This window comes from Anomaloglossus baeobatrachus, chromosome 2, assembly GCF_048569485.1.
Source record: "Anomaloglossus baeobatrachus isolate aAnoBae1 chromosome 2, aAnoBae1.hap1, whole genome shotgun sequence".
In the NCBI taxonomy this organism is placed as follows: Eukaryota; Metazoa; Chordata; class Amphibia; order Anura; family Aromobatidae; genus Anomaloglossus; species Anomaloglossus baeobatrachus.
The window spans coordinates 541,778,565-541,806,072 of record NC_134354.1 but is presented as its reverse complement, the minus strand read 5'-3'; the positions used below and the strand labels follow the sequence as shown (position 1 = coordinate 541,806,072).

Sequence of the window (27,508 nt, the reverse complement as noted above, 5' to 3'; positions counted from 1 at the left end):
TAAATGGTCCCAACCCCATTTATAAGGCAAGAAATTCCACTTATTAAACCTGACAGGACACACCTATGAAGTGAAAACCATTTTCGGTGACTACCTCTTGAAGCTCATCAAGAGAATGCCAAGAGTGTACAAAGCAGTAATCAAAGCAAAAGGTGGCTACTTTGAAGAACCTAGAATATAAGACACATTTTCAGTTGTTTCATACTTTTTTGTTAAGTATTTCATTCCACATGTGTTAATTTATAGTTTTGATGCCTTCAATGTGAATCTACAATTTTCAGAGTCCTGAAATAAATAAAACTCTTTGAATGAGAAGGGGTGTCCAAACTTTTGGTCTGTACTGTACATCTTAAGTATGTCTGTGTTTAATTCTAGTTCAGGATATTTGGGTGACAATACAGTCCACCTTGGTTGCCTCACAGTTGTCATAAAATAAAAACTAACCATAATGTACGCCATAAAATGTGAAATATATACAGAGAATAGAACAATTCCAGTATTTTTAGTCATCCTCTCATTTCCTACAAGAGTTATTTCCTACAGACAACTTCATTTCATAAGATTTATTTGGGGCAAGAAAAGTGAAGTGCTTCCCAGACAACCCCTTTGATTTAGTCTAGATATTTTCCATTTTAAATGCTTATGCTGTACTAGTCCCACATTAATCCTAAAAACAGGTGCAGCAATAGACAACTGTCTTGTGGTATAAACTATGCTGACAGACAACTCATTACACTAGGCCAGTCCCAGAGGGTACCAAGCTGTGCAATATCTGAGAGATGAAGTCTACTGTTTTCTGCCGATTTCTTCTTCTGTATTGTATGTGATGTTACTGTAGTTAATAGTCGGCAACGCACTTCTTTGCATACATATATATTGTATATATTTGTGTTCCCCGAACTAGACCTATTTTTCTGTTCAAGACACAAAAGCATTTCACAATGAACAAGAAATGGACACGCTGCATGCTACCATAGAGTGTGAACAACCTCAGCCCGATCTTTACAAGTAAGCGTGCCAACGAACATCACCGAATCATTGTAACATGGACCTAAATGGGGAGCAATAACTGAAATCGTATTTAGGAAGGGTGGAAAAAATGAAAATATGCAAGGGAAAAGAGAAAAATGTATGGCATTAAATAAGATTATTTGTAAGTTACCAATGGGGGTCACAATTCAATAATTCTTGTGATTAAAGGGAACCTGTCACCAGGGTTTTCCCTTATAAGCTACACCCACCACCAGTAAGCGCTTGTATACAACATTCTAGAATACTGTATAGAAGAGCCCAAGTTGATCTGTAGAATGTAAAAAACACATTTATTATACTACTTACCTATGCGGCGATCGGGTCCAATGGCCGTCACTGCTCTCAGGTCCGGCGCCTCCTCTCTTCCGTCCATCGCTGTCCTACATCTCAGCACGGTGTGGATGACGTGTCCCATGTCATCCACACTAGTCGCCATTGCGCTCCTGCGCAAGCACACTTTAACCTGCCTTGCTGAGGGCAGATCAAAGGATTGTAGTGGCATTGCGCAGATGGTCTTTGACCTTTCCTCGTGCCTGTGCATTACAGTACTTTGCTCTGCCCTCAGCATGGCAAATCAAAGTGCACATGTGCAGGTGTGCCATTGAGACCTCTGTGTGGATGAGAAAGAATGCATCATCCACATGGAGCTGGGAAGTAGGACGTCAATGGAAGGAAGAGAGGAGGCACTGGACTCTAGAGCAGTGTCGCCCATCGGACCGAATCACCCCATAGGTGAGTATAATAAAGGTCTTTTTTACATTCCACAGAGTGACCTGGGCTCTTATATACAGTATTCTAGAATGCAGTATATAAGGTCTTACTGGTGCTGGCTGCAGTTTATCAGGGAAAATTCTGGTGACAGGTTCCCTTTAGGCCTCTTTTACACGTCCGTGAAAATCATGCACGTGTTTCACGGATGTGTCAAAGGTGCGTATTGCCCTCGGTGTGCTGTGTGTATGGCCTACGTGTGTTATTCCGTGTGTTATCCGTGATAACACACGGAGAACAGGAACTTTCTATTCACCTGTCCTTGGCGTCGCTGTCCGTGGTGCTGATCTTCGGTCTCCGGTCCTGCCGCCTCCCCGCTGCTGCTGCTTCCGGCCGCAGTGAAGTGAATATTCAATTAGCATAATGAGCGGCGGTCGGCAGCAAGTGACAGCAGCGGCAGAGACAGGAGGGCAGGAGAAGGTGAGTAATGTTTTGGGGGTTTTTTTCTCGCAGACATGTCTTTTCTCCAGTGCGTGTCACATAGAACACATCCGTGTGGTCCGTGTGTGTGTTACGTGTGACCCGATTGCGTTCTGTGTGACACCCGTGATGCCGGAGATAAAACTGACATGTCGGCGTGAGAAACACACGGACACACATAAGTACGGAACGGACACACGTTCCGTGCGAAAATACTTACGTGTGTCCAAAACCAAAGGAATACATAGGTCTACGTGTGTACGTGTCTCTGGTACGTGAGAAAACTGCCAAACACGTACCGGAGGCACGTACGTGTGAAAGAGGCCTTAACATACTCACACCTTCCAGCTCCCAGAATTGCGAAAATGGTAAAGGGTGTAATTATAGAAGGTGTAGGAGTTGCAATTGCACCAAGGCAAAGGAGTCTACGGGGCCCAAAAGGTCCCTTTGTCCTATATGAAAAGAATATTATTATAATACACCTGTTATTATAGTTGGGGGCCCTGATTTTTCTTTGGGGCATGCAAACTTCAATGTACGCCACTGGTAAAGATACATTTTGTATACATCATGGTGTCACTATTAACCTGGCTGCATGATTGACCACCACAACATCTACGTCCCATCCCTAACAGTAGTAACACAAGTCTGCCATGAGAATCTGTAACTGTGCATGTTTTACAAAACTGCAATCATAGACGACTGTTAATATGTCAAATTATTACATTTTTATTGCTTTGCTGACATGTTTTACTTGGTGTTTACATTGTGTAGGTTTGTTGGTCGGATCAATATTTATAGCAAAACAGAGGACCCCAACGCCAGGTTAGTTCATATATTTTCTATCATGCTTGTTTCTTCCCATTCTATAGCAAACTTTTTCTTCATTACTATTTAAAATATTGCTTCTTCATTATTCATTATTTTTCTAACATCCATACTATATATTATTAAATATATACAAAAATGTATTTTATTTTTTTTTTATTTTTTTATTAGACCTCTAGGATCAGAAAATCTGTTACTCCGTGGTGCTACGCTAAAGAACACTGAAAGAATATTTGGTAAGAAAATACGTAGACTATATTCCTTCTCCGCAGAATCTCATTAATTTGTGGGTCTAGCCCATTAAACCAGCAGTGATGACTATAAAGGACATGGGTGATAAATTAAAAGATTGTTTTCTTGGTGATTTTAAAGTGTATGACATATCCTCAGCACTTGATGGAATTAAGACTGCCGGGTGTTGTTCTATTTCTTTTATTTAATTGTGCACTCCATCCACTTGTAACAAGGTGGTCGGTTTGTATCACAGAAGTGGTGTAAACCTGGATGTCCATTCTGGTACTTGTAATGCCACAAGTCTGGATAGGGCATGTCAGGACCACGTTGTACGGATAGCTGGAGAGATGGGCAGGTCTAGCTATCCACATACCTCCTCCCATGGGTGTGTCCCATCTGTTAAGTTGGAGATTGTTTGATGGCATTGGGTCAGGGTATGAGGGCTGCTATGCCTCATTCAGTGGTGTGCGTCCTCACCGGAGGCAGGAGGCTGTGTAAATGAAGCCACAGAGAGGTGATTTATACTGGCTGGGGCCATTGGGATACTACTGTGAAGTAGTGTATCCAAACCTGAGTGCATGTACCGCGAGTTAGGTAAACGGACTGTATACCATGTATTTATGTTCCCGAACAGCTGAAGGAAGGCTCCTCTATTCTTTATTTTGTGCCGGTTTATGATGTGTTAAATAAACCTGCACATTTTAAATTGAAAGTGTTCATGTGTCTACCTTGCATCACAACCCAAGTGAGTAAACCCCATCACATTCAGTGAGTGAACTGTCACACTCCCCAGATACACAATTTCCTCCGATCACTTATTGAATACAGGCAATAAGTCCCAACAAACCAAATTGATTTACAACAGTCACAATAAGTACAAAATAGACTAAATAAGTGACTTAGGAGCTTAATGCATACAATGTTATCATTCAGCTCAGTGTATTATGAGTATGCAATAAGCTCTTTAGCTCCCCCTGTTGGCAAGTTTAGTTTCATCTCTGTTTCTGTGCAGGGGATTTGAAGCTTTATATCTGCAAACTATCTAAAAAAAAAACTAACAAAAATGAACTAATGGCAATACTGGACATTGATTATAAAATATAAAACAAATGACTTTTGATAGTTGTTTGACAGCAAGTTTTGGAAAGTAAGATATTACACATTACTGTTCTTTGCATTTTGGCAAGAGGCCAATAAAATAAAGGTGTTGAGTGACTGAATAGATCATTAAAGGTGGACGAGGATCTGATGATACATGTACAATTATCCAACCAGTGCTTAGTGTAAGCGGGTAACCAGTGACTAGTTCAGCTGCCCATTCTGTTATGTGTTAATGAGTAGATCTTCGTCTTTACTGCCTGCAAGTTTCAATCTCAATTTTCACTTTTTTTTAATTCTAGGTGTTGCTATATATACGGGGATGGAAACCAAGATGGCATTGAATTACCAGTCAAAGTCCCAAAAAAGATCTGCAGTTGAAAAGTAAAATGTTCTTACCCATTATTTCTAGGGCAGCTGCATGTGACAATTTATTGTAGGATGACATCATTAAATGTAGTTGTACCCTTCCTTGAGTTACTTTTCTGGTTATTAAGTCCCATACATTTTATTAGCAACATATTAAGATATGCCAATATTCATAGGCAGCACATTCAGAAAACTTAAAAATTAATATTAATATAATGGGGCTATCCAATCTATCCCAAGGTTTTAAAAACAGTTGCCAATGTAATAAGCTGTGAGCCCTCACCGATACCGTCAGTCATTATGTACATGTGGTTGGCATGTGTCCACTGCAGCCACTGATTGAGTGATGATGTTGGAGAAAGCATTTAAGCCTTTATAGATTTTGATAGTTCAACAGGTTTTTCCACTATATACATTTATCACATATTCACTTCATTCATACAGGCGAGTTTGGGGCCCTTATTCATAGAATTGGTTGGAGTCCCTGAGAATCTGCCTTTGGAGCTTATTTTAGAAGCAAGGGGGAGTTATCAGTGTGAGACATATAGATCAGGAGAGCAAAGTGTCAATGATCACACATCACACTGGTAACGCCACCTTCCATTTTTAATAATCTATGGAGGTCAATTCTCAGGGAGATCTGTGCCCGGCCCATCACATAGAACAGCTCATATACAGTTAGGTCCAGAAATATTTGGACAGTGACACAATGTTCGCGAGTTGGGCTCTGCATGCCACCACATTGGATTTGAAATGAAACCTCTACAACAGAATTCAAGTGCAGATTGTAACGTTTAATTTGAAGGTTTGAACAAAAATATCTGATAGAAATTGTAGGAATTGTACACATTTCTTTACAAACACTCCACATTTTAGGAGGTCAAAAGAAATTGGACAAATAAACCAAACCCAAACAAAATATTTTTATTTTCAATATTTTCTTGTGAATCCTTTGGAGGCAATCACTGCCTTAAGTCTGGAACCCATGGACATCACCAAACGCTGGGTGTCCTCCTTAATGCTTTGCCAGGCCTTTACAGCCGCAGCCTTCAGGTCATGCTTGTTTGTGGGTCTTTCCGTCTTAAGTCTGGATTTGAGCAAGTGAAATGCATGCTCAATTGGGTTAAGATCTGGTGATTGACTTGGCCATTGCAGAATGTTCCACTTTTTTGCACTCATGAACTCCTGGGTAGCTTTGGCTGTATGCTTGGGGTCATTGTCCATCTGTACTATGAAGCGCCGTCCGATCAACTTTGCGGCATTTGGCTGAATCTGGGCTGAAAGTATATCCCTGTACACTTCAGAATTCATCCGGCTACTCTTGTCTGTTGTTATGTCATCAATAAACACAAGTGGCCCAGTGCCATTGAAAGCCATGCATGCCCATGCCATCACGTTGCCTCCACCATGTTTTACAGAGGATGTGGTGTGCCTTGGATCATGTGCCGTTCCCTTTCTTCTCCAAACTTTTTTCTTCCCATCATTCTGGTACAGGTTGATCTTTGTCTCATCTGTCCATAGAATACTTTTCCAGAACTGAGCTGGCTTCATGAGGTGTTTTTCAGCAAATTTAACTCTGGCCTGTCTATTTTTGGAATTGATGAATGGTTTGCATCTAGATGTGAACCCTTTGTATTTACTTTCATGGAGTCTTCTCTTTACTGTTGACTTAGAGACAGATACACCTACTTCACTGAGAGTGTTCTGGACTTCAGTTGATGTTGTGAACGGGTTCTTCTTCACCAAAGAAAGTATGCGGCGATCATCCACCACTGTTGTCATCCGTGGACGCCCAGGCCTTTTTGAGTTCCCAAGCTCACCAGTCAATTCCTTTTTTCTCAGAATGTACCCGACTGTTGATTTTGCTACTCCAAGCATGTCTGCTATCTCTCTGATGGATTTTTTCTTTTTTTCAGCCTCAGGATGTTCTGCTTCACCTCAATTGAGAGTTCCTTAGACCGCATGTTGTCTGGTCACAGCAACAGCTTCCAAATGCAAAACCACACACCTGTAATCAACCCCAGACCTTTTAACTACTTCATTGATTACAGGTTAACGAGGGAGACGCCTTCAGAGTTAATTGCAGCCCTTAGAGTCCCTTGTCCAATTACTTTTGGTCCCTTGAAAAAGAGGAGGCTATGCATTACAGAGCTATGATTCCTAAACCCTTTCTCCGATTTGGATGTGAAAACTCTCATATTGCAGCTGGGAGTGTGCACTTTCAGCCCATATTATATATATAATTGTATTTCTGAACATGTTTTTGTAAACAGCTAAAATAACAAAACTTGTGTCACTGTCCAAATATTTCTGGCCCTGACTGTACATATAAGAAAAATGTGGATTTCTCTTGAATAAGACATCGGATCACAGATATCAAAGTATCATTTTATTCAACCTTCTAATGCCCATATAGACGGCTCAGTAGGGTTGCTCTTAGTGACCGATTACCATGTTGCTAATTGTAATTGACTGCTAATGTATGTCTATTTAAAAGTAAATGTTGATGTCATTCTACAAATAAATTAATCCATATTTCTTCTAGGTCAATGAATGCGTTTCTCATTGTGTATCTGTGCATTCTGATCAGCAAAGCCTTAATAAACACTGTTCTAAAGTATGTGTGGCAGAGCGAAGCTTCCCGTGATGAGCCCTGGTACAACCAAAAGACAGACTCCGAAAGACAAAGGAATCTGGTAATGATCACGATGAATTTTTCCATATTTTAGATGTAACCAACGTGGAAATCTTATAATGCCTGCTTACTATACTACTTTCATCCTGCATAGATAGGTAAGCAGAAATATCTTCTCCGTTGCATTTTGCAGTAAGGACACAGGTGGCTTCCTACACTATACAGATAAACATTCTGCGTGTCCATTATAAGTTTCTCCTATTCAGCAGAGTGCACTCGATGATCTGTGAAGTTCTTCATGCACTTTATAGCAAAAAAGAGATCATAACAGTGTAATTAATATTTTATGCTTATTGGCCTATAAGAACAGTACTAGCTTGTAGATCTTCTATTGCATTGTTGGAGGATTGATCGTTCCATTGACTTGTATGCTAAGGTTTGGAATGTCATATGGCCCAGTATTTACTGTAACTGTAAGTGCCACATCTAAGTGTTATTGATCTGCATTATTGCGGGATACATTTTGGGGCTGTAGAAGTATTGTGCTGGTGCTCATGATGTGCCGATATCTCTAACAACTGATCAGCTGCAATTTCTGCAGATAAGTGCCCATTGATCTGGTGGCTGGATGCATTAGTAAAGAGTATCCTGTGCACTGATTTCTAAAAAGCTAAAAAAAAGTATGACACCGAAATCATGGAGCAAAAAGCTCAGAACCAAAAATGTTCATTTCATATCCAGTACTATGTGCTAATAAATCTTATAATATATACAGTGGAGAAAATAAGTATTTGATTGTCAATTTTGCACGTTTTCCCCCACCTACAAAGAATAGAGAGGTCTGTAATTTTTATCATAGGTACACATCAACTGTGACAGATAGAAAAAAAAATTCCAGAAAATCACATTTGTATGATTTTTAAATAATTAATTTATTGCATGAAATAAGTATTAGATCTCCTACCAATCAGCAAGAATTCTGCCTCTCACAGACTGTTATTTTTTTTTTCTTTAAGAAGTTCTTACTCTGCACTTATTACCTGTATTAATTGCACCTGTTTGAACCCATTACCTGTATAAAAGGCACCTGTCTACACACTAAATCAATCACACTCCAACCTCTCCCCACCATGGAGAAGACCAAAGAGCTGTCTAAAGACACCAGGGACATAATTGTAGACCTGCACTAGGCTGGGATGGGCTACAGGACAATAGGCAGGCAGCTTGGTGAGAAGGCAACAACTGTTGGCGCAATTATTAGAAAATGGAAGAAACACAAGATGACTGTCAGTCTTATTCAGTCTGGGGCTTTATGCAAGATCTCGCTTCATGGGGTAAAGATGACTCAGAGAAAAGTTAGGAATCAGCTCAGTACTACAAGGGAGTACCTGGTTAATGACCTAAAGAGAGCTGGGACCACAGTCTCAATGATTCAAAGATTACCATTCGTAACACACTATGCCGTAATGGATTAAAATCCTGCAGGGCATGCAAGGTCCCCCTGCTCACGCCAGCACATGTCCAGGCCTATTTGAAGTTTACCAATGACTATCTGGATGATCTGATCCAGAGGAGGCATGGGAGAAGATCATGTGGTTAAATGAGACCACAATGCAACTGTTTGGTATCGGATCCACTCACTTTCTTTGGAGGAAGAAGGATCAGTACAACCCCAAAAAAACCGTCCCAACAGTGAAGCATGGGGGTTAGAAACATCATAATTTGGGTTGCTTTTCTGCAAGGGGACAGGATGACTGTACCGTATTGAAGGGAGGATGGGTGGGGTCATGTATGACGAGAATTTGGCCAACAACCTCCTTCCTACAGTAGGAGCATTGAAGGTGGGTCGTGGCTGGGTCTTCTAGCTTGACAATGGCCCAAAACAAACAGCCAGGGCAACAAAGGCGTGACGCCGTAAGAAGCATTTCAAGGTCCTGGAGTGGCCTAGCCAGTCTCCAGGCGTGAAACCAATAGAAAATCTTTGGATGGAAATGAAACTCAATACTGCCAGTAAAAGGTTTTGAAACCTGAATGATGTGGAGAAGATGTGTATGGGGGAGAGGTCCAAAATCTCTATATATGTGTATGTGTGTGTGTGTGTACGTGTACGTGTGTGTGCACGTGTACGTGTGTGTGTGTGCACGTGTACGTGTGTGTGTGTGCGCAAACTTGGTCAAAAACTACAGGAAACGTCTGACCTCTGTAATTGCAAACAAAGGTTTCTGTATCAAATATAACGTTCTGTTTATCTATTGTATCAAATACTTATTCATGCAATAAAATACACCTTGTATGATTTTTAAATGTCATTTTCTGGATTTTTTTTTGTGTCACAGTAGAAGTGTAACTACAATAAAAATTAAACATCTCTCCATTCTTTGTAGGTGGGAAAACTTGCAAAATCGGCAGTATATCATAATTATTTTCCCAATTATATCTTTATAGCAGTTAGATTTCTTACTACATGCAGCCCTCACTAGTGGGAACCTAATGCTTATTAGTTTATTACTGATTTCAAAGTTCATTATTGATTTCAAAGTATTAATGCAGATCTGCTTCTGGGGGAGAGAGTGTTTATGATATCATCCCTTACTGTTGCTGTTACACTGTACAGAACTAACTGAGCTGTAGGACACACAATTTTGAGCCCTGTACACACAATTTTGCCAAACTATTAAGAGTTGCTGCTCTAAAGTTTAGAAAAGACACTTTCTCATAATCACCTCCCAATACTTAGCTAGTGCTTAGTAGCAGCTGTGAGCTGTGATTAACCTCCTATATTACCCCATTTTCCACTGCACCAGGGCAATTGGGATGAGCTTGGGAAAGTGCCAGGATTGTCACATCTAATGGATTCAATTCTGGGTGGCTGCAGGCTGCTATCTTTAGGTTGGGGGCCAATAATCATGGGCCTCTCCAGCCTGAGAATACCAGACCCAGCTGTTGGCTTTATCATGGCTGGTTATTAAGACTGGGGGGGACCGCATGCTGTGTTTTAAAATTATTTATTTAAATAATTAAAAAAACAAAGTCGCATAGGGTCACTCTTATTTTGATACACAGCCAAGATAAGCACCCGTCTGAGGCTGCAGCTTGTAGTTGTATGCTGTCTTTGCGCTTGGTATCCCAATATGGGGGGACCCTACGCCAGTTTATTTATTTTTATACCACTGTGATGCAGACAGCATATGTGATTCCAACCAATCAGACGCTCTCACATAGTTGGGGCACAGTCTGACTACAACCAATCACAGATGTCAGGATTGCCGGTGGGTGGAGGAAGCAGTGAATATGTATGAGAGGTAATGAGTGGACCCTGAAGTAGTGTTACAGCCATGTAGGAGACTCTGTAAATATAATACTCCTACTCTAATCCCCCTAGCCCTTTCTACCATCTTTTTACAGCACAATGTATGGGGTTCAGTTTCGTGGCAGATGTTCAGGTTCAAGCCCGGTCCTGAGCTGTATTTTTAGGTCCACCTGGACCTGCAGAACCAAAACATCTGCGGATTCACCCATCTTTAGTTACAATCTATAACGTATAGAGGATGGAGTCTATAGTAGAAGAAGGTGTTGGGGAGGAAACAGGAGAAGGTATGGGGTGGAGGGTAGGAGGACCTATGGGGAGGAAACAGTAGCAGACGGTGATATGGGGAGAAGACAGTAGGAGCAGGTATGGGGAGGAGACAGTAGGAGCGGGTATGGGGAGGAGACAGTAGGAGCGGGTATGGAAAGGAGACAGTAGGAGCAGGCATGGGGAGGAGACAATAGAATTAGGTGGTATGGGGAGGAGATACAGTTAGGTCCAGAAATATTTGGACAGTGACACAAGTTTTGTTATTTTAGCTGTTTACAAAAACATGTTCAGAAATACAATTATATATATAAGGCTGGTTTCACACTACGTCTTTTTAACATCCGTTGAAAACGTTATTTTAGCGGAAGTACGGATCCAGTGCAAATGCGTTTTCATTTCAATGCATTTGCAATGGACTCGCGTTAACATCCGTTCACCTGCGTTTGCGTGCGTTATAGTGAGGATCCAGTGACTTGCAGTTTTTTAACATGTTTCAAAAACGCTACTTGTAGCGTTTTTGAGCTGCGTCCAAATACTGCAAATTGCTGGATCCTGACTAAACAGCACGCAAACGCAGGTAAACGCTGGCATGCTGATAGACAGGATCCTGCTTTTGTACTGAGCATGCCCAGAAAGTACTGAGCATGCCCAGAACCAGTCTCGCGTGATCTGTCTCTCTCTCCTCCTCCCTCACCCTCTCTCTCTATCTCTGTCTTTCCCCCTTCCTCTCCTCCCTCTCTCTCCCACCTGAGAGCTGCGGACACTCGTAACCAAGGTAAATATCGCGTAACCACTTCTCTTAGTTACCCGATGTTTACGTTGGTTACGTGTGCAGGCAGCCCTGCTCCTAGCAGCTGCAGACACTCGTAACCAAGATAAATATCGGGTATCCAAGGCCGATGTTTACCTTGGTTACGAGCGTCTGCAGCTGTCAGAAGCCGGCTCCCAGTCTAGTTCCCCTCACTCCCGATCACATGACTCCAATGCCCGCCCCTAAACATCCAGTGCAGGATCCTGCAAAATAACAGATGCGTTTGCATACGTTATTTGCTGTAAAAGCAGGATCCGTATTTCCGCTAAAATAACGTTTTCAACGGATGTTAAAAAGACGTAGTGTGAAACCAGCCTAATATGGGCTGAAAGTGCACACTCCCAGCTGCAATATGAGAGTTTTCACATCCAAATCGGAGAAAGGGTTTAGGAATCATAGCTCTGTAATGCATAGCCTCCTCTTTTTCAAGGGACCAAAAGTAATTGGACAAGGGACTCTAAGGGCTGCAATTAACTCTGAAGGCGTCTCCCTCATTAACCTGTAATCAATGAAGTAGTTAAAAGGTCTGGGGTTGATTAGAGGTGTGTGTTTTTGCATTTGGAAGCTGTTGCTGTGACCAGACAACATGCAGTCTAAGGAACTCTCAATTGAAGTGAAGCAGAACATCCTGAGGCTGAAAAAAAAGAAAAAATCCATCAGAGAGATAGCAGACATGCTTGGAGTAGCAAAATCAACAGTCGGGTACATTCTGAGAAAAAAGGAATTGACTGGTGAACTTGGGAACTCAAAAAGGCCTGGGCGTCCACGGATGACAACAGTGGTGGATGATCGCCGCATACTTTCTTTGGTGAAGAAGAACGCGTTCACAACATCAACTGAAGTCCAGAACACTCTCAGTGAAGTAGGTGTATCCGTCTCTAAGTCAACAGTAAAGAGAAGACTCCATCAAAGTAAATACAAAGGGTTCACATCTAGATGCAAACCATTCATCAATTCCAAAAATAGACAGGCCAGAGTTAAATTTGCGGAAAAACACCTCATGAAGCCAGCTCAGTTCTGGAAAAGTATTCTATGGACAGATGAGACAAAGATCAACCTGTACCAGAATGATGGGAAGAAAAAAGTTTGGAGAAGAAAGGGAACGGCACATGATCCAAGGCACACCACATCCTCTGTAAAACATGGTGGAGGCAACGTGATGGCATGGGCATGCATGGCTTTCAATGGCACTGGGTCACTTGTGTTTATTGATGACATAACAGCAGAGAAGAGTAGCCGGATGAATTCTGAAGTGTACCGGGATATACTTTCAGCCCAGATTCAGCCAAATGCCGCAAAGTTGATCGGTCGGCGCTTCATAGTACAGATGGACAATGACCCCAAGCATACAGCCAAAGCTACCCAGGAGTTCATGAGTGCAAAAAAGTGGAACATTCTGCAATGGCCAAGTCAATCATCAGATCTTAACCCAATTGAGCATGCATTTCACTTGCTCAAATCCAGACTTAAGACGGAAAGACCCACAAACAAGCAAGACCTGAAGGATGCGGCTGTAAAGGCCTGGTAAAGCATTAAGAAGGAGGAAACCCAGCGTTTGGTGATGTCCATGGGTTCCAGACTTAAGGCAGTGATTGCCTCCAAAGGATTCGCAACAAAATATTGAAAATAAAAATATTTTGTTTGGGTTTGGTTTATTTGTCCAATTACTTTTGACCTCCTAAAATGTGGAGTGTTTGTAAAGAAATGTGTACAATTCCTACAATTTCTATCAGATATTTTTGTTCAAACCTTCCAATTAAACGTTACAATCTGCACTTGAATTCTGTTGTAGAGGTTTCATTTCAAATCCAATGTGGTGGCATGCAGAGCCCAACTCGCGAAAATTGTGTCACTGTCCAAATATTTCTGGACCTAACTGTAGTAGGAGGGGGTATGGCAGAAAAGAATATAGGAGGATCAGGTAGAGAAGAAAAGACTAATAGAAGGAGTTATGGGTTTAAGAAACAGTAGGAAGGGGGTATGGGGGAGGAAATAGGTCAGGGGGTTGAAAAAAGCCCAAATATTTATGAGGCGGCAGCAGAATTATTCAAGAAACTGTACTGTAGTAGGCTTTTCTGAAAAGATAGCTGGTCTTAAAGGCTTCAATAATTGAGGATAATCTGATGTAGCAAGTTTCAGAGCATGGGGAATTCACACGAAAAATCAATTTGTGATGGCAAATAATAGGAGAGCTAAGAAAGACATCTTTTGAGGACCTGATATGAGGCGTAGGGAGGAAGCCAGACATTAGGACAGAGTTGGATATGGTGGACTAATTATGTGGGCAGCCATGTTTATCACTTTTAATACTTTCTTTTACCCAGTAAATTCAGTATAAAGCCAGTGAAGAAATTGACAAAGGGAAGAGGCGAGAGCAAATTTAACTGGGCTGGTTAGTAGAGGATGGATTGAAGGGGCGCAAGTTGAGAGGCAACAAAAAAAAATGTTGCAAAAGACCAGGCTGGAGATGATGAGGAAATGTACATTTTTGTTGACTCAGTGTTATGTAAAGAGACAATTTAAGTAATGTTTTGGCATTTGAGCCATTAGGAGTTGGTTAGGTCTTCAGCCTATGGTTTGAACTTCATAGCAGAGGCAAATATCTCACCTAGCCAAAAGACTTGATGAGGAGGAGGAGGTGTGCGAGTGGAATATATTTGAAGAGTGCCACCAAGTATATACAGTTTGGAACATGTGCACATTGCTTCTTAGGGAAAAATTAACAAAACAAAACATATTGCTTGTCTTATGCATTCTTTTTGCAATCTCTTTGCATTGACTAGTGTATTCCACAAAGTTTTTCAATATGTCTAAAATAAAGGTATACTTGTATATTCTGGGTAAATGCTTGTCTATGGTTACGTTGGGGTATTTGCAAGATGACGCTTACAATGATTAAAGTGAATGTACATCAGCTTAAAGATAAAAGGATGTGTTCATATCACAGGGAAATATTATGTGAATCCTAGTATTAGAAGAAGTAATGTACTTTATTGTATCTAAGGTTAACACCTGAATTCCTCATCTCTTACTCCCTACTTTCTTCAGCACTCCATTTTTCTTCTGGCTGCCACTTTGCACAGTTCTCCTCGGCTGCCCCACTTTTCCTCTGCCAGGCTGTGTATGCTCGCTCTGCTCTGTCCTCTTTGTGGAGGCTTCTAGCTCTCCTCCGGAGCAGCTTTCCTTTCAATACTGTTGTTTCTACATTCTGTCGTATTTGTTTCCTCCTTAGACTGCTGTTTTGTACATTTTTTTTCTGCCTAATACTTTATTTCTATTAGAAAAATGTAGCCCCAGAGATATCTGCTTTTCTCCTCAATCTCCATTGAAGTAACATACAATAGTAAAAAATATTTGCCAAGAGATATCTTCTCACAATCACTAGATTGTGGCTTGCAGAACTCTTCTGCCAACTTTCCCATCAATGTGCCCGTTGACCTTGGCTAAGTATGCATTTATTTATAACGAATGCCCTTATAGTTGAAATTCAATGTGTAATTGAAACATTTTTTTCATTACTCTCTATAACCTTTTCCCAATGTTTATCCCCCCCCCCCCAGTATTCATTTGTTGAGTTGTAAGACATGTTTTGTCTGTTTTGTACCATTTCAGTTTATTAGGGGTCTCACAGATTTTCTGGCTTTCATGGTCCTTTTCAACTACATCATCCCTGTCTCGATGTACGTCACGGTGGAAATGCAGAAGTTCCTGGGTTCTTATTTCCTCACCTGGGATGAGGAGATGTTTGATGAGTCTACAGGAGAAGGACCTCTTGTGAACACATCAGATCTGAATGAAGAACTTGGACAGGTGAAGTTTCTGGATTGTTTGAGACTGAATAACTGATATTTCTATGGGTTGTTCCATTAGAGATCCATGAGTCATCTGCTGTTATGTGCTTAAAGGGAACCTGTCGGGTGCAATATCCACCCAGAAGCACAAGCAGTTCTGGGTACATATTGCTAATCTCTGCCTAACTGTCCCAGCTTATAGTAGCATACATAAAGGGATCTTTAGAAAAAGTATTTCTAAAGATTCTTTATGATATGTTAATGAGGCCAGGGACTAGTCGCAAAGGCATGATTTCTCCTGGCTAGCTGGCCCCTTAGGCTGAGGCCACACAGGGATTTGTGCGAGTCCTCACATGACACTCGACTCACACTCGCAGCACAGCGGGACCCGAGTGTCATGCGACTGTGGTCCAATCAGACCACAGTTGCAGGAGGGGAGGGCCGGTGCTGCGGAGGAGAGGGAGGAATTTATCTCCCTATCTCCTCCGTTGCCGGCTGATGCGAGAATCGCACAGCTCTCGCGTCTACAGCGATGTGTGTGTGCTAGGCCTTAGCATGTTAGTACACCCCTGTGAGCATACTAACATGCTAATGAATGCGCAGTGTCAGAGTATGGTCGGACTCAGCTCTCTGCTGCCATCGCGTCTGACTCCTGGATTTCGGCTCAGTGCGCATGATCCCAGACTATCAGTCATGCGCACTACATGGGTTTGAAGCCTGGACTCGTACGCCAGGTGGTCATGCACACTATGAAGCCAGGTGGTAGTGTAGCGCATGACCAAAAGTCCGGGATCATGTGCAATGAGCCAAAACCAAGAGTTGGACGTGATGGCAGCAGAGAGTTGAGTGCGACCATACTCTGACACTGTGCATTCATTAGCTTATTAGCTTGCCCACAGGGGCATACTAATATGCTAAAGGGAAATCATGCCCTTGCGACTAGTCACTGGACTTATTGGAATACGATAAAAGAGATTTAGAAGTACTTTTTTTAAAAAGATTTCTTTAGCTATGCTAGTGTATACAGAGACGGTTAGGCATGCTTGTGGTTCTGGCTGCATATTGCACCTGACAGGTTCCCTTTAAGACTGATTTTATGTAGAGGATTTTCAGTTATATTCTATGCAATTGTGACATGTTTCACTAGTACATGAGCAAGTATTCTCTCACAAAGGTATTGCTTCTAGTGGAGAATTTATCTCCGCACTGAGCTTGATGAAACTTGTACTTCACGTTGCTCCCACCACTTTTCATACATCAGTCAGGATTTTTTTATTATTATGCCTTTTTCATTTTTATTATTTTTTTTTGTGCCTGCTTCAGAATCTCTTTATATTATTTGCTTCTTCACAATTAATGTTCCAGTTTTAGAGATTAAACAATTCATTTTAGTTTTTCTAAATTAAAAAAACAACTTTCTTCATTAGTCAGAAAATATTAAATATAGGGCGATACTACACATGGTCGGCATACATTCGAAACTCTGCCACCATGATGCCTAGTACTAACAATATTTTGATCCTATTGGGCATCATGATAAGCAGTGTTGCAGACACAGTGTGTAGAATCGCCCTTACACTGCAGTCACTCATCCATAGTACGATCGTTCTTATTTCTTCTCATGCAGCACACGGACACATAGCGTTTCATTGATCCATACATCAGCTTCAAAAACAGATCAGTGTCTCCAGTCCATTAGACTTCGGACATGTCCTGTTCTAAGGGGTGCTTCACACACAGCGAGCTCGCTGCCGAGATCGCTGCTGAGTCACGCTTTTTGTGATGCAGCAGTGACCTCATTAGCGATCTCGCTGTGTGTGACACTGAGCAGCGATCTGGCCCCTGCTGCGAGATCGCTGCTCGTTACACGCAGCCCTGGTTCGTTTTCTTCAAAGGCGCTCTCCCACTGTGACACACAGATCGCTGTGTGTGACAGCGAGAGAGCGACAAATGAAGCGAGCAGGGAGCAGGTGCCGGCGTCTGGCAGCTGCGGTAAGCTGTAACCAAGATAAACATCGGGTAACCAAGGTGGTTACCCGATATTTACCTTAGTTACCAGCCTCCGCAGCTCTCACGCTGCCTGTGCTGCTGGCTCCGGCTCTCTGCACATGTAGCTGCTGTACACATCGGGTTAATTAACCCGATGTGTACTGTAGCTAGGAGAGCAAGGAGCCAGCGCTAAGCTAAGCGGTGTGCGCTGGTAACTAAGGTAAACATCGGGTAACCATACCCGATGTTTACCTTAGTTACCAGTGTCCGCAGCTTCCAGACGCCGGCTCCGTGCAAGCGCAGCGTCGCTTGCACGTCGCTGCTGGCTGGGGGCTGGTCACTGGTCGCTGGTGAGATCTGCCTGTTTGACAGCTCACCAGCGACCATGTAGCGATGCAGCAGCGATCTTGACCAGGTCAGATCGCTGGTCGGATCGCTGCTGCATCGCTAAAGTGTGAAGGTACCCTTAACCGATATTGTGGATCAGAGTCTGGAAGTTTCTGCACCTTTTTTTTTTTTTCAACTCTTGGCAGGAAAAACGCAGGGGCAAAAAAAGGAATTTTTGCCGTTTTTTTTTTCCCCTCATGCGTTTTTAGTGTAGATATTTCCCACTCATTAGTGTGAGTGAAATCTGCAAAAAAAATGCTGAAAGAATTGACATGCTGCAGATTTAAATCTGCACCAAATCTGCAAGGAGAAAATGCCCAATGTCAATAAGTAGATGAAACTTCAGGATTCTCATTCACTTTTTTTGGCATCGGGGAACCCTTCAGGTTTTGTAACAAATCTGCACAGAAAAAAAGGACACATCTGCAACGTGTGCACAGGTCCGTATAGTATCTGCCACTACTAACGCTTGTGTTAGGTCATTCCACAGTCTAACTGTAAAGAATCCTTTTTTATTTAGCTCCAGAATTATCTTTCCTCCACATATAATTAATATCCCCTGATTCTTTGTAACATCCTCAGAAGGAATAAGGAATGTGGCGGTCCTATTGCACCAGTAAAAGGGAATCTGTCAGCAGGCTTTTGCTATTTATATAGCAATATATGTGTGTGTGTGTGTGTGTGTGTGTGTGTATGTATGTGCGTGTGTGTATATATATATATATATATATATATATATATTTATTTATATTTATTATATTATACCTGAAGACAGCATGCAGCAAGGGTTAATACAGAGAATTCGGGGATGCCTTTCTTGTCATGGTCCAGATAAATTGTTTATTTGCTATGTTTATTTAAGTAGCAGGACTTCTCATTGTTTGCACTACAATGTCCTGTGGCATACACCCTCCTCTGACACCTCACTCCCAATCTATAATCTCTATTGAGAACCTGATGTGAGCCGAAAAGCTCTCTCAGCTCTGCTACATGGCTAAATCTAATAATTCAGATTGTATCAGAACAACTGCACCTAGTAATCTAAGTGACACATCGTTGGATTCAGAATCTCCTTGCCTACATCATTCTGCTGTCAGAGGAGGTAGCAAAAACCAGCTGATAAATTCTCTTTAAAACCATTTGCTGTACTTGCACTGCAACGTTATTAAACTCAGTACGACATGGCTATACTGCACGGTGGTTGTCTTCTGCAGTTGCGGCAGACACTGACCATTTTGCTGCTAGTGATTCTCCAGCTGCTCTGCAGCGTGTATGCACAGCCACGTGGTTGGCAGCAGCTGGTATTTACGTCTGACTGTGTGCACTGTTTATAAATACACAGGGATGTTGCTATTGAGGAGGAGACGCTGTGTGGGTGTAATTAGCACCTTCTTTTTGGAACCTTTCTAATAAACTCACTCGTACTAATCTTTTTGCTGTTCTTAATAGTAGGGCTTTATATTCAGACAATACAGTTGCAGACGGCAATTTGTCTCTGAACAATGGTGTCTGGACCGATTTTAAGGGAGCAATTATCTATCACATTTATTTGTATGACAATATGTATCGTGGATGCTTGTTACAACAGGCAATAGTGGTAACGACTATCATTTTGGAATTTAGCTGGACTTCATGTTATATTATTGCCAGGTGATTATTTTTGAGTTTTTAATTATTCTTTTTCTCCGTGTATGGAAGTGTAGGTTGAATATATATTTACAGACAAGACTGGAACGCTGACGGAGAACAACATGGAGTTTATTGAATGCTGCATTGAAGGCCATGTGTACATACCACATGTCATCTGCAATGGCCAGATCCTTCCTGACTGCATGGGCATCGACATGATTGACTCATCACCGGGATCTGGAGGAAAAGTAATACCATGTTTTGTACTTATTACATATGTCGCGGGCGGGGAGGACGCCGTCGCTGCTGCGCTCTCGCTAACGCTCGGGTCCGGCGCTGCTGCGGCTGCTGCTCGGTGGCTCAAGTGGTGGGCCGGAATCGGGGACTCGAGCGGCGCTCCTCGCCCGTGAGTGAAAGGGGTGGTTGGTTTGGGGGATTTAGTCCGTGACGCCACCCACGGGTCGTAGTGAAGATAGGCACTACCGCTGCTGATGACGGGGATCCCGGGAGCAATGGTAAGGAGCAGCTGGGATGTTGTTTTCCCCCTCCGTGGGTAGGGGTCGGTGGTCCCGGGGCCCGGTGATGTAGTGACTGGGAGGCAGGGTCAGTGAGGTGCAGGGTTGCAGGGACAGCGCGGCGCAGTGCCGGATGGCACGGGTGTACTCACTCAGCAAGAAAGGTACAAAGTCCTCGGTAAACCAAACGGCTGGATGGACGGGTCCCGCAGCCGGATGCAGTTTTCTCCCCGGACAGGTGATGGCGGCTGTCTTTCCCTGCACCTTAATGTTCTCTTTCTGACTACTATGGATTCCCAATGGTAGTCCACTCCCCGGTGTATGAGTACCGGAGGAGCCCGTTTGCCCGCAGACGCTGGCCCTTGGGTCCCTAGCCTTAGGCGGTAGCTGTATATCCTCACAGTGTGGGCTGTTGCCTTAAGTCGGGACTTTTGCTGTTGTGAAACCCCTGGGGTTCCAGTCACATTCGGATCTGACTATTGTCGGCGGCTCCAAGCCTGGTCGGGGTCCGATGGCCCTGCCTGTGTGTGCTGGCTTCACTTCGCTCCCCGGTCGGTACCGGTGGGCCGTCGCCCGTCCCCGGTCCTACGGTTCCGCGTTGCTCTACCACTCCTGCAGACGGCCACCACCGTCTGCCAACCTTGCTGTTAGTGCCTGGGCCACAAACCCAGACACCCAAGTGCTCACTCCTCACTCTTCAAACTCCTACACTGTTCTGACACTTTTCCAGCCTCCAGGCCTGTGAACTCCTCGGTGGGTGGAGCCAACCGCTTAGCTCTGCCCCACCTGGTGTGGACATCAGTCACTGGAGGGAGGCAACAAGGATTTTGTGTTTGGCTGGTATCCCTGTCTAGTGGGGGTGGGGGGTGTTTGGATGTTATCTGTGATGACCTGTCTAGGCCAGGGCGCCACATATATACTGTACATACTATTTATCTACAATTGTCTCTTTATCTATAAAGTATGGGTTTGAAGATGCTAAATTTGACCAACCATTTTGCTGCAGAAATGCAGTGATAAAGATATTGTCCCATAGTGGAAATATTGTCAGTCAAGCTAATTCTTTAGGCTGTGTAGATCTTGTCTTTACTTCTTATCCATATTTAATGTATGTTTGTAAGAAACCCATAGGAACTAAATGTTCAGTAGAGGTAGAGGCTTTTCTCAAAAGGTACCATAGTAGTGAAGTACCTCTACTGAAATTTGGTGAGACATTAAGGTACAATAATGGTTCCCATAAACATTAGACTAATGTCAACCAAATCCTTCAATACTGATGAGTTGGGTCACAGTCTAAGGCCACGGGCACACATTGAGTTATTGGTGAGTGTTTTCTGCAATATTTGTAGCCAGAACTAGGAGTGGAACAATCAGAGCAAAAGTATAATAGAAACACGGGCACCGCTTCTGAGTTTTTTACCTGTGCCTGGCCTTGGCTTACAAATACAAATACTGAGGTAAAAAACTCACCAAATATTCAACTTGTGTACATGGCCCTGATATGTATGAGTGTGCAGTCGAGGAAGATATCGATCGTGCATGTGCCATTGTGGACAGCCAATCACATTGTTCTCCTAGCTTTCTTGTTTGAGAGTCGGCTGCGTTGATTTTTCGGCTGAAGCATTGCCCAACTGACAGCCAATATAATGTGTATGGCCAGTTCTGTAGTCCATCTACTCACATGGGTGTAGTTCTATGCGCTTCATTAGGGATGAGTAGACCCATGGAATTCGGTTCTGCTGGTTCGGCTGGATAAAGTTCATTTTTGGACCTGGACTTGACCTGAACGCCAATGGAAGTCACTGATTGGGCAGTTCGGGTCTCCCCCCCGCCCCCCACATGCAGCCAGCCATAAACCTAATACTTCCAGTGGAGGGAGAGGTATTTCTTCTTTTTTTTTTTTTTGTACACACTACATCCAATAACATTGATTTTACCCCCCATTCCGAGCTGTTCAAACACTGCAAGCGTCTCGCACTGGGCTGAGCACCGAACATACGCAAACGCAGTGATGGTTACACGAGTGGTCAGCATACGTAAAGCCCCCGAACTCTAAATTACTTTAGCAAAGTCCATATTCTGTACAAACACCAAACTTTATTTTTCAGATTCACCCATCTCTACTCTTCATTTTGCCCTCAAAAGTTGGATTTACAATTGGGATCAGTACACCTATGTGGGTGCACAATTATGGCTTTGTACAACACAAGGCTTATAATACAGCCATGTAGTTGAGTTCCAGAAATCTAAATTGATGGTTGTCTTATTTCATTATCTTTCCTAGAGCTTTGCATGTTTTTTCTGCCCTTTTGGTTATGTTTAATTATTAAAAATTCAGCAAAAATATTTTCCTAAATAAAAAAAGTAAAAGTAAAAAAAAAATTAAATTAAATCACATGTATACCCAAATATGATAATCATAGATATGACTTTACTTTAAACGTAGAAAAAGAACTAAATACCATGCAACACAATGAAATAGTGCTTATTTCTGGTGACACCATGCTGAAACTGAGCCTACAGGAGAGCCGACATGACATAGTGTTCTCATTCTTTACATCCCAGGAGAGAGAAGAGCTCTTCTTTCGTGCACTGTGCCTGTGCCACACTGTGCAGGTCAAAGATGAGGATCACGCTGACGGAGAAAGAAAATCTAGCCAGTCTGGCAAATCTAGTGTCTACATTTCTTCCTCTCCCGATGAAGTAGCTCTAGTGGAAGGTATTCAACGGTAAGAGGTTTTTTGTTTCACGAAAACCAATTTTCTTTCATATGTTACAAAATACAAGTTTAGTACAAGTGTAGTTTAGCTTTCCTCTCATAGGGAATGCAGTCCTGTAACCCCTTTATTACTTTGAAAGGTCTCATTATAGTCGACAATAACACTTTTACACATTTAACATTGTTACTGTGGAGAAATGCAAACACATGTAGCCAAGTTTAAGGATACCGTCACACTTTAGCGACGCAGCAGCGATCCCACCAGCGATCTGACCTGGTCAGGATCGCTGCTGCGTCACTACATGGTCGCTGGTGACCTGTCAAACAGGCAGATCTCACCAGCGACCAGTGACCAGCCCCCAGCCAGCAGTGACGTGCAAGCAACGCTGCGCTTGCACGGAGCCGGTGTTTGGAAGCTGCGGACACTGGTAACTAAGGTAAACATCGGGTATGGTTACCCGATGTTTACCTTAGTTACCAGCACACACCGCTTAGCTTAGCGTGTGCAGGGAGCAGGAGCCGGCACTGGCAGCGTGAGAGCTGCGGAGGCTGGTAACGAAGGTAAATATCGGGTAACCACCTTGGTTACCCGATGTTGACCTTGGTTACAGCTTACCGCAGGCTGTCAGATGCCGGCTGCTGCTCACTGCACATTCAGGATTGTTACTCTCTCGCTGTCACACACAGCGTTGTGTGCTTATCAGCGGGAGAGCAACAATAAAAAAACGAACCAGCACTGTGTGTAACGAGCAGCGATCTCACAGCAGGGGCCAGATCGCTGCTCAGTGTCACACACAGCGAGATCGCTAATGAGGTCACAAAAAACGTGACTCAGCAGCGATCTCAGTAGCGATCTCGCTGAGTGTGAACTACCCCTTACTTGTCAAATATTGCATCATCTTGATAACTTGTCACAGGAGGTTATCTCATTTAAGAGGATTAACTTAACATTGAACAAGCCATTGACTAATATCAAGTTAGTTGTCGAGTTGCAAATTTGTGCCATGATCTCCCAGTACTAAGGTAAACTAGGCTACATCTGTACTTATTCTACTAACACTATTTGTCTGGAAGTATTATTTAGGTAAAAAAGAAATGACCATACCAAATCTGTAAGTCCTGTCAAAAACATTAGGTCCATTGCCTACTTACCTGATATTTGGTTTTTTTTCATATACTTTTTAACTAATTTCTATTAGCAGCAGAGTTGTGTTCTGTGACTACAATTTAGCTACATTACCTATAGTGAATCTGGGATAGTCTAAGACACACCTCCTGTTTGATCATTGGTTCAGGCTTCTTCTCTCCCCTCCCCCTAACACACTGCCTCCTTAGATGATTGGCTGCTGTGTATTAACACAAATTTAACACAGGCTTCTCTAGAAGTTAGCTCATGTAAAGTTTTTTCCTTTAGAGTAAGAGGAGAATGACTATAATATACTGATTACCAAACCACTAGAGAGAAAAAGATGATTATCAGGTACCTGCTACACATATGCTGAGGCAAGTGAGCCTTTATAAGGGGGGTATGGAAGGCCACTTTAAAATGAATGCACCATTACATCTAAAACCTTGATCACAGGTAATCATTTGTTTTTTATTATATAAAATTTATTTTATGAACATAATATACATACTGTATAACATTAGCATTTCAACTATTCGTCGTTGCCCAACAATATCCATGGATCACTCTACTGTGGTAATATTTACATATCCGCTCTTCCATCTTGGCTATTCTTTGATATACATCATGATTACTAGTTGTATTCACAATTCAAAGTGGACTAGACACATGTTATATTCATTCTCCAGTTTATATACTGAAGAATAACTATTCTAAGTGGGCATCATGGATATTTCCATAAACCTCCTCCATGGACCTGATATAACAACTTTCAACCCTATGGAGATATATCAAGACCATGGAAGGGCAATAAGCTAAGGTTAGCGTTTATTTTTATTTTTTTAACCTGGATGTTTTGCATATTTGTTGTTCGTCTCAAGTCTCCTGGAGTTAATTCATTAAGTTCTGAAATAAGTCATGTAATCATGGGACCCATCTTTCTTCTTTTAGACTTGGTTATACATTTCTGAGACTAAAGGACAGTTGCATGGAAATCTGCAATAGAGAAAATGACATTGAAAGGTATGGTACTCAAGTCAGCAGATATTCTGGTCACTTATATTATGACATTGCAAGTAAATTATTAACTTTAGTCATGTAGGAAATAAAAAAAAAATGTAATGAAGATATATATAAAATGGCTATAGCTGGACATCCAATTTTACAGTTCCCTACTTCTTTAGCTCTGATCCATGGGAACTTTATAGCTCATGTCCAGCAAGATCCATGAATAATACAGCAAGTGTCAGAAACTCAGAAATAGAAATCATGAATCTAGGTTAAGCTGCTGAGGCATTTACTATAGAGACATTAATACGTTCTCATGCCGGATGCTCATTGACCTGTGCTGACCAGGCTTCTGCTGCGGATGGAAATACATAAATGCTTTATAATAGAAAACATTAAAAAGTTATAGGAGTATATAAATCTGAAGAATAATCTGAAATGGAAACTTCCAGTATAGTTTCAAAATGGGCGTTTGACCCATGACCTGTCAAGGACTCCTGACCACAAACTTCTGAAGTCTTAAGTGTTAAAGGTACAGTATTCTTCATATATTTATTTCCAGATCAATATGCCAAGGGCATAGATGTGGCCTTTGATCTCTCCACCACTATTTTTGGTAATGTCTAAGTATCGTTCACGGTCTACGGTCATCGTTTACTGCATTAATGCCTATAGAATAGTGAAAGAGAATGGGTGGAGTATGTGTAGAAAATTTCACGTGGTCTATCGCTTGGACATTTTGGTTTCATGCCACATCTTAACGCAATGATTACTGGCAATGGTGGCTCAGTGGTTAGCATTGGGGCCTTGCCTCGCTGGGATCCTGGGTTCAAGTCCCCCAAGGACAACATCTGCAAAGTGTTTATATTCCCTGATTAAATGGGTTTCCTCCGGTTTTCTTCCACGCTCCAAAGACAATACTGATAGAGAATTTAGATTGTGAGCCCCAATGTGGCAGTGGTGATCACGTCTGTAAAGTTCTGTGATATTAGTGGCTCTATGTAAGTTAGTAAAATAAATATTTTTCAGCACAACAAATGAGCAGCAAATCCATGATATTTGTATCCTTTGGCATCTTAGGAGAAGTCTCCATTTATTGCAGATTCTGGAAGTCCAAAACAATGGACACCAAGGTTGAACAGATGTTGGCAATTTAATGAGGTCTGTTGTGCACCGTTGTCGTCCACCACACACTCTACTGGATTTCAATTTATAGATAGAAACCATGGCACAAATGTAAACAGAGTCCAACACCCTGATTCATTAAAATTAATTTAGCAAGCCATGGCCTAATTCTCAGACTTTTCTTGGTGTATTGAGTTCCACAATGGTTTTTATTCACGCTGGGACACGTTTTAAATAGTCATCTGAACCTCAAAACTGTTTCCATTTACATTTTGCCAGTGGTGTAGCATGGGAGTGTCAATGGAGCAATTACTCCAAGGTGGCAAATTCTATTGGGAAGCAAAATTTAGCAAAGAAAAATGCCAAAAAATAAATAAATAAAAAAAAATAGGAAAAATAAATCTATTATAGCAATGTAAAACTTATTCTAGTTTTATTTCTACATTTTGCTGAAAATTCTAAAAGGTCAAAGGACAAACTATAATTTCATCAGTATTATCTTAGAATATAATAAATGTGCTTGGAGGGTAAGGCTACTTTCACACATCAGTTTTTTGGCATCAGGAACAATCTGGCGTGTGCCTGATGCAACGGATCCGGCGCAGAATATGCAAATACGGATGCGCCTGATCCTTTTTTTTTTTTTACGAATCCGGTATACCGGATCCGTCAAAAAACGATTCGGCGCATACGTTTTTGCATCTGTTTCGGCCGTTTCTTTCCTGGATCCATTTTTTTTTTCAACAAATTGGAGCATGCTTACTTTAAAAAAAAAACGGATCCGGCGGCCGCATCCGTTTTTTGCCGCATTACGCCGGATCCGGCGTCCATAGGCTTCTATTGTAAATCACGCCGTATCGCACCAGATCCAGCGCAAGAGACATTTCATCCGGCCGCATCATTAGCCAATTACAACGGATCCGGCAAAAGTCGGATGCAACGCAAGGCCATCACGCACTATCCGGCGCTAATACAAATCAATGGGGATAAAACAGATGTGTCGCCGGATCCGTTTTATCCGTTTTTTTTTCTGATTGTGCCTGATGGAAAAAAACTGATGTGTGAAAGTACCCTAAGATGGTCTTCACAGGACAAGTGGAAAGGACTCACAAAGTGATAATGGGCCACAGGTTAGGGGCCACTAAATTCTTGCTTTGAGTCGCTTTGGCATGAATGCTACACTTCTGTAAAACTGTAGGATATCAATTAAGATTTATTTCACATAAGTATTTATTTCTCAGGAAATCCTGTATATACTTTGTAGATCTAAAGCATTTTAGATTCCATTTTTTGGGATCCCATAATTGACCATTTGAGATCATTTTGGTTCTTCTTTTCACAGGTTTGAATTACTACAAGTTTTAACATTTGATTCTGTAAGAAGACGTATGAGTGTCATCGTGAAATCAGTTTCAGGTAGAGTTACAATCTTTTATGGTTATCACTT

At 42.1% G+C, this 27,508-nt stretch overlaps 1 protein-coding gene across 5 annotated transcripts in view; it reads left to right on the top strand.

Annotated features, from left to right (window-relative positions):
- ATP11A (ATPase phospholipid transporting 11A) overlaps window positions 1-27,508 on the top strand; it is a 241,958-nt gene that overhangs the window by 154,780 nt on the left and 59,670 nt on the right. For 4 of the 5 annotated variants that reach the window (XM_075336655.1, XM_075336656.1, XM_075336657.1 and 1 more), the window contains exons 7-16: window positions 905-1,008; window positions 2,995-3,045; window positions 3,220-3,284; window positions 4,683-4,764; window positions 7,295-7,445; window positions 15,385-15,582; window positions 19,643-19,816; window positions 22,649-22,812; window positions 24,880-24,951; window positions 27,404-27,477. In XM_075336655.1, coding sequence (XP_075192770.1) covers window positions 905-1,008; window positions 2,995-3,045; window positions 3,220-3,284; window positions 4,683-4,764; window positions 7,295-7,445; window positions 15,385-15,582; window positions 19,643-19,816; window positions 22,649-22,812; window positions 24,880-24,951; window positions 27,404-27,477 — 1,135 coding nt within the window. The remainder of the gene's footprint in view (window positions 1-904; window positions 1,009-2,994; window positions 3,046-3,219; window positions 3,285-4,682; window positions 4,765-7,294; window positions 7,446-15,384; window positions 15,583-19,642; window positions 19,817-22,648; window positions 22,813-24,879; window positions 24,952-27,403; window positions 27,478-27,508) is intronic. The other variant, XM_075336659.1, reaches the window with a different exon arrangement.